The sequence below is a fragment of the Octopus bimaculoides genome, chromosome 22 (genome assembly GCF_001194135.2).
Source record: "Octopus bimaculoides isolate UCB-OBI-ISO-001 chromosome 22, ASM119413v2, whole genome shotgun sequence".
In the NCBI taxonomy this organism is placed as follows: Eukaryota; Metazoa; Mollusca; class Cephalopoda; order Octopoda; family Octopodidae; genus Octopus; species Octopus bimaculoides.
Genome location: NC_069002.1, coordinates 31,573,730 through 31,582,131, shown reverse-complemented (window position 1 = coordinate 31,582,131; position 8,402 = coordinate 31,573,730). Strand labels below are relative to the sequence as shown.

Sequence of the window (8,402 nt, the reverse complement as noted above, 5' to 3'; positions counted from 1 at the left end):
GTGAGGGTGTGTGCATATGTGTGTGTATGTATGTGTGCATCTGTGTGTGTGCGTGGGAGTGTTTTGTGTGAGTGTGGGAGTGTGTGTGTGTCTCTCTCTGTCTGAGTGGGTGTGTTGTTTTAAATATCCTTGTGGTGTGTGCGTGTGTGTGTGTGTAAGCAAACGTATGTGTGTGATGGTTCATATGTATGTGTATGTCTATGTCTGTATGCGTGCGTGCGTGTGTGGCATGTGTATATGAGTATGTGTGTGTTTTATCTATGGTAGGATGGTGTGTGTATGTGTGTGTTCACGTTTGTGTGAGTGTGTATGTGTGTGATTAATATTTGTTAGGGTCATATATATGTATGTATGTATATATGTATATGTAACACATTTATGTTACATATTTGAATCTTGTGCATACAGTTTTTTTTTTTTTTATTTTCACCATCCCAACTTCTATTATTTATAAGATCTTTGTCACTAATACCTGAATGCATAATTGTATAGATGGAATTCTACGACAACTGTCATATTATATAGGACTGATATAAATCATATCATAAAAGACTGAATAATGATGATGATGATAATATTGGTGATGGTAATAGTGATGATAATATTGGTGATGGTAATAGTAATAATAATAATGGTGGTGGTGGTGGTAGTAATAACAGTTGTGGTGTTGGCATTGGTGGTAGTGGTGGCAATAATAGTTGTCGAGGTGGTGGTGGTGATAATTGTTGTGGAGGTGGTGTTGGTGGTAGTGACTGTTGTGAAGGTGGTGTTAGTGGTGGTGGTGGTGGTAGTCGTAGTAGTAGTAGTAGTAGTGGTGGTGATGGCAGAGGCAGCAACAGTAGTAGTGGTGGTGGTGGAGGTGGTAGTATCAGTCTTTATAATAAATCTATTATCAATCATTGTTGTATTATTTTTAACTGATAGATATAAACAATGTCTGTTGAATAGTTGGGTTTTTTTTTTTAAATATTTTTTATATTTTCCAACTTAAATGATTGTAAATACGATACAGGATATATTTATTAAACAGTAAATATTTCATTTACTGTCCCACAACTCATACTGTTTCACGTCTCCACTATTCTCCCATGTACTACAAATGGTTATTTGTAATAATAATAATAATAATGAGCACTCAGAGAGCACAAACCTCCGCCAAGGCAACACCAACGTCCTCTCAACGATTAGCCAGAGATGGTTTTTAAAATGAGAATATCTGAAATAAACTTGACTGCTCCCACAAACGAGAATCCTAAAAATGAACCCAATCGCTCTCAAACGGAAAAATGATCCATATACCTTGCCCGGTACCAGATCGATCCCAGAGAAATTCACGGAATGTGCAAGTGGGTGTGCAGGCTGTGTTTGTAATGCCGTGTGTGTGTGTGTTTGTGTAATGAAAATATTTGCATGACTTGAGTGCACACGTCAAGTCTTTAGGAGTCACTACATACAAGTTTTGGAAACAGTCGTTGAAATGCAACAGGAACTTTGGTAAAGAAACGTAATTGAATATAAAAATTATAATTGTAATGAAATGCAGACTGCATCATGGTCTTTAATTCCGGTCTTCCTTTGGTAATCCTGTTGTTTAAGATCGATGTATAGAATTATGTATATATGTAAGTATACCGTAAAGTGTATGTATAATCTAATATAATAATGAGCATTGTCTTTTTATATATTTGTGTGCGTGTGTGTGTGTGTGTGTGTATATATATATATATATATATATATATGTATATATATATAAAATAGAGCCAGAGTGAGAGGTGAATGGAGAGGAGATAAATGGTAAAGAGAGTGTCGTGTGAATGAGAAAGTAAGGGGTGATAGAGGAATAATGAAAAAAGGAGTGAAAAAACCAATAAACGGTCATTTGAAGTGTGTGTGTAAAAGAGAGGTGCGTTTGTGTGCACGTGTGTGTGTGTGTGTACAATGGAAATGGGATGGTAATATTCAATGCTAAAAATGTGTGAATGTATGTGTGTGCGTGTACAAGAGAACTGTGTGAAACTTTACATATACATGTAAAGAAAATATAAAAAATAATCCAGAATCTTTGTCCATTACCGAATCAATCCCAAAATCTAATCAATCCGTGCCAATCATGAGGCCAAACATCTCTGAAAGTTTCATCCAAATCCATCCAGTAGTTCTTGAAATATCTTGTCCATGGACAAACAAACAAACACAACTGAAAACAATACCTCCGCCTCCACTAAGGCGGAGGTAATAATAATCCTTTCTATTATAGGCACAATTATTGTGTGAGGAGTCTAGGTGATTATATCACCTCCAGTATACACCTGGTACTTATTTTATTAACTCCAAAAGGATGAAAGGCCAAGTCGACCTCAGCAGGATTTGAACATAAAGACAAATGAAACACCACTAAGCATTTTGCCCAACATGCTAATGATACTGCCAGTTTGCTGTGATTTTTTTTGCATGAGCACATGACTAGAAACTTTGTCAAGAGGAGTCTAGGTCGTTGAATTGACCCCAGTATTTAATCAACCCCCGTCAGGGACGTTTGGCCTCGTGACTGGCATGAACTGATTAGATTTTGGGATCGATCTGGTACTGGACAAGGATTCTGGATTATTTTTCCTGTTTTTTTTCACTTAATTTTTGAGAGCAGTTGGGTTCATTTTTAGTATTCTCATTTGTGAGAGCAGTCGAGTTTATTTCAGATTATGTCTGGAAATAAGAACTCCAGACATTAAAGTAAAGCCACTTAGCATTTGGTCCAATGTGGTAACAATTCTATTGTAATGTCACAATTTTATTTTTACTTATCATCTCTCTTTTGTATGTTGTTTATATTCTTACTAGTGATGATAAAAAAAGCTAATTTATATTTATCTCTTATTAACCAGGCGTAAATTAAATTCATCGCTTGATAGAATAAACAATTAGACTTTTATAGATGATTTTTTTTTCCTATGTAAGGAATTGAATTTAAACTGACAAAATACTTGGCAATTTCTCTGTTGAGCTATTTCATACAGTAGTAAACTCTATCATACTGTGGTACCTACTTACAGCTAGGTGGACTGGGTCATGGACACAGGGCTGTGAACTGTACTACTGTGGTACCAACATACAGCTAGGCAGACTGGACCGTTAAGTGTCTTGGTCATGGACACATTGATATATACCACTCAGTGGTACCTACTTACAGCTCGATGGACTGGACTTATTAAATATCTTTAGGTACCACATTGTAGTACCTGTTTACAGTTAGGTCGTCTGGGCTTAACCCTTTCATTACTGTATTTATTTTGAGATGCTTTGTGTTTCTTTCAATTACTTTAAATATAACAAAGAATTTAGTAAAATAACTTAATTATCATTAAGCTAGTGTCAGGAACATAAATTGTGACTAAGGTTTGGTGGAAGATTTTAATTCAAAACTTATGAAAACAAGACATTTGTACTCAGAGCCAGAGCCGGTTTTAGCCAGGTTGGTAACGAAAGACTTAAGTGTCTGGCAATGTAGTAACGATGAGAGGATACAAGACTTCTAACTGCTAAGCTTCACTACTGTAAACTTCTAATTATTCAGTTATCCACTTTCCCTGTTCTCAATAAACGAAATCATTAAAACAATAGCTCGTAGCCATATTTAAATATAATTCAAAGCCTAAATATTTTTGACTCTGGTTATCTCAGATCACATGCCACCAATCACCAAAGCATCACACCTACCATACACCACAACATTACAATGACTAATTCTATGGCTGGCCTATACTTGTATAGTGGTTTCTTCACTTTAATTAAAGCTGCTGTTAATTAAGTAATCAAGATTTATTGAACTCTTATCATTGTTGCTGAATCTTCTGACAATTCCATGTGGACTCCAAACTGTTTCCCTCATTCGTGCACTCTCTGAAACATTTTAATCTTTTAAATTACGAATTGCAAATAATTTAGTACAACAATAATTAAATACTGATAATTATATATTTTAATTACAACTGAGTTAATTGCTAATAATTAATTCTGTTGTTTGTGACTGCAGCAGAGAAATTATTGTGAAATCTTTGAAAATTTGAAATTAAGATTTCTTGGTGCTCACCTCCGACCTTGGCACTCACCTTCGACCTTAGCACTCACCTTCGACCTTAGCACTCGCCTCCGACCTTAGCACTCGCCTCCGGCCTTAGCACTCACCTCCGACCTTAGCACTCGCCTCCGGCCTTAGCACTCGCCTCCGGCCTTGGCACTCGCCTCCGGCCTTGGCACTCATCTCTGACCTTAGCACTCGCCTCCGGCCTTGGCACTCGCCTCCAACCTTGGCACTCGCCTCCAACCTTGGCACTCGCCTCCGACCTTGGCACTCGCCTCCGACCTTAGCACTCGCCTCCGGCCTTAGCACTCGCCTCCAGCCTTAGTTGTACAATGACATCTGGCCTAATCTATGCCACAGTATCTCCCCTTAGCTGTGCCATGACACCTAGCCTTCTGAAGAAATATCTTCATCTTCAGTAAAGAATCTACAGATTAATTTAATGACATTGTTGAAATGCTGCTTCAAAATCTAATTCTTTCACTTTTTTGCTCTCCCTATATCACACACACACACACACACACACTCTCTCCCTCTCTTTCTTTCTCACATATTTTAAAAATAAAACCCAAAATTATGTGTGTATGTGTGTGTGTGTGTGTATTTTGTTGTATTTTCTGATTTTCTCTCTTCCTCGCCCCACAGTCTTCATTTACATCTCTTACTAGAAGTCTATAAAGTTATTTACTTTACAAGACACAACTAATATTTAGTTCTCTCTTTCTCTCTCTCTCTCATTAAACACTGCAATAACATCATTTTAATTATTTCACTAAGATGGTATTGTGATCATGGCACATTGCTTAACAATTCCTTGTCTCTCCCCTCCACTACTCTCTACTATGATTCCCTGCCTCTCTTCACTATATTCTATGATTCCCTGCCTCTTTTACTATGGACCACTACGATTCCTTGCCTCTCTTTTATTACAGTCTTTTGTGATTCCCTGCCTCTCTTCACTATGGACCACTATGATTCTCTGCCTCCACCTACCACACTCTACAAACTCTACAAACACAATGACTCATAAAGCCAGACCTCCATCCGGTTTCTATGGCATACAAGTGACCACAATCGCAACACTACCACCTGCTGCCCCTGAATAGGACACCAGTCCATCCCAGGCTGAAATGAACACAGTGCCCCACCCAGTCCAGGAAATCACAATCTTAAGATTGCGAGGGCAAAGCCCTGGCCATTTGACCCTGCGCCTTCACTCCCTTTCATTCTAGAGCGAGGGCAGTAAGCTGTGGGTTGGATTTGCCCACTGGCCAAGTCTACCCTGGAGTCTCATTTCATATGGTCCTAACCACTTTATTGAATTCTCTACCTTTTACTTGTTTCAGTTGTTGGACTCAAACCATGCTGGAGCATTTCTTTGAAGGGGTTTAGTTGGGCAAATCGGCCCAGTACTTATTTGTCTACCTGGTGCTTATCCTATCGATCTCTTTTGCTGAATTAAGTTTCAGGGATGTAAACAAACCAACACTGGTTGTCAAGCAGGGGTGGGGAAAACACGCGCGCGTGCACATGTGTGTATGTATGATGGGCTTTTCATACAGCCATAGAAACAGTACTAAAGCTGATGGAAGAGTTTGGCACAGTCCTCTTGCTTACCAGCACCTATCAAACCAGCCAACCCATACCAGCATGGAGAACCTCATTTAAATAATGATGATGATGAGGATAATTTAACACTAGATGGCAGGTGTGATGTATACCTGAGTAAAAAAAAGTGATCCCTTCCCATCAAAATCTCTGGCTTTGTGTTTAAATTAGAAATTATTTTCTCAATACTAGCCAACCTTTTCTTGACAGTGAATCCCTTCCCCCACTTTTCACCACTCAAGATTCAATCAACTGACCCCCTTTCCTACCCTTAGTTGATGGCCTTGGCTCTAAATTTGAGATTATTTTTATTGTCAATAGTGACAGACAAAATGTCCTTTTGCTATTTACTTACCAAAGTAAATAACATTTATTTATAAACTTACATTGACTTTACTACGTTTCGTCCTCACAGGATCACATTAAATAAATATTGAAACTCAATCTAATCAAATGTTACATGCATTCAGCTTTGTTTCTCTGTTAAAATTATTATTATTATTATTATTATTATTATTGAGTGAGAAAGCAGTGCATGCCATCAAAATGTCACTGGGGTAAATATATATGAAGCCCAGTATACCTATCATGACTACCCGTCTGATAAGGGTACACCAGGCACATGCATCACAACCATATGTGCGCGACATGGTGATCTCATATCAAGATAAACAGCGCATGACCTCGCAGGTGGGGCTCAGTTAGAATTTTCTACAAGTCAAGTAGCCATTCCGCTCAAAAAGTCCCTGAATAAGGTTTGTTTAAGGATGCTGAGCAAAACACCCATGTTTCCAAAGGTGAATTATTCAAGCCCCAAAGAATTCCTCTCAACATATGGCTATGATGCTCCCTAACTACTTCTGCTCAAGATCAGAGATGCACATATCGTCAGCCACCAAGGGACATGCTCAACTGGTTAAGGTCAAACAACTGACAAGCAAATCTGTGGTATTAAGCAGAATATTTGCTGTAGCCCATCTTTCATACCAAGACAAAACAATGTACATGATAACACTTCCAATCAATTAAGATCAGAAGCCATGAGAGCCACTGCCTGGTACTGCATCTGGGCATTTATTATTATTAATTATTATTATTATTATTGCCTGCTATTATCTTTTAGTTCTTTTCATATTTATTAATATTATTATTATCTTTTAGTTCTTTTCTTATTTTACAAACCTAAAAGTCTTGTTTATTTCATATTCTTTCAGAAAGTAACTGGTGTCTCAAGGATGCACGTAAAATTCTGCAGCCTCTTACTATAACGGAAGCCAGTGTGCATCCGTACCAACCTCAGTATGGAGTCGAGAGGCAAGCCAACACGACAGTTTCTGCTCCTCCTTCTTCTCATGTGTCAATGGCCAGCATGAGTCGAGCGCCCCGTGGTGGTGGGCGTACCTCAGCTCTGGCCCCTACCACAGCCCAGCACTATTACGACAGTGCTGTCGCTTGCCTGGAATCAAACAAAGACTTACCTTCCTCTCGTTCTCCCTATTGTCCAACAGATGGCAGTGCCACGACTGCTGCTGCTGCTGCTCCTGCGAGTGGCATACACAGGGCAGTCGGTGGGGCTCCGCTCTCACAGGGTACCCCTTCAGCTTTCAGTAACGGGGCCGTACTACGCCCCTCGGCAGGAGGTATCAGCTCAAGGCAAATGTACTCTGTTGATTATGATTTCAATGAAAGTAGGAGATATGGCCCCGTTAAAGGGGGCGCTATCGAACGGACTGTTCCTATTCATATCGAGAAAGGGTACGGCGGCAACCACTCGGCCACCACTTCCTCCACAACTAATAGGACTGCAACGTTGAGCAACAGCCCAGCAAACAGCCACTTTTACCCTATTCAGGACTCTCTCCCTAAAGTGACCAGCAACTCTCAGGATATCAGTTTGTCCAGTCAATGTGATGGTCAGCAGCAGTCGAAAAGCAGTGACCACCACAAGCAGAGAACGTCTCCATCGCTTGGACAAGTCAACTGTCCATCTCCTGAAGCTTGTTCAGTCGATCCACGTACGTCTAAAACCTTTCTTTATTCTTTTCTATTCTTTTACTTCTTATTTCAGTCATTTGACTGCGTCCATGCTGGAGCACCACCTTGATGGGTTTTTTTAGTCAAAGAAATCAACCCCAGGACTTATTCTTTGTAAGCCTAGTAATTATTCTATCGGTCTCTTTTTGCCGAACCGCTAAGTTACGGGGACGTAAACACACGAGCATCGGTTGTCAAGCGATGGTGGGGGGGACAAACACAGACACACAAACACACACACACACATATATATATATATATATATATATATATATACGACGGGCTTCTTTCAGTTTCCGTCTACCAAATCCATTCACAAGGCTTTGGTCGGCCCGAGGCTATAGTAGAAGACACTTGTCCAAGGTGCCACGCAGTGGGACTGAACCCGGAACCATGTGGTTGGTAAGCAAGCTACTTACCACACAGCCACTCCTTATGAAAATATAATAGGATTTTCTAAACATCAAGTAGCCATGGGGTGGGCACCTATGAATAAAATAGGAAGCAAAGGGGTTCATATGTTATCAAAAAATGGTTGAGAGCCACTGATCTAAAGTCGCCTTTCCTTAGTGAGATCTGAGACACATTTGACTTCTATTTCTAGCAAGTCCAAGCAACCACGTTGATGTCCCCTCATCAGCTTGTACTCAATAAAAAGTGTTCAGAATGATGAGAGTTTGGT

General features: G+C 39.6%; 1 protein-coding gene across 1 annotated transcript in view; it reads left to right on the top strand.

Moving 5' to 3' along the window:
* LOC106883172 (uncharacterized) overlaps nt 1–8,402 on the top strand; it is a 59,320-nt gene that overhangs the window by 26,119 nt on the left and 24,799 nt on the right. The window contains exon 2 of the mRNA XM_052975769.1: nt 6,901–7,701. Within this exon, the coding sequence (XP_052831729.1) occupies nt 6,901–7,701 (801 nt within the window). The remainder of the gene's footprint in view (nt 1–6,900; nt 7,702–8,402) is intronic.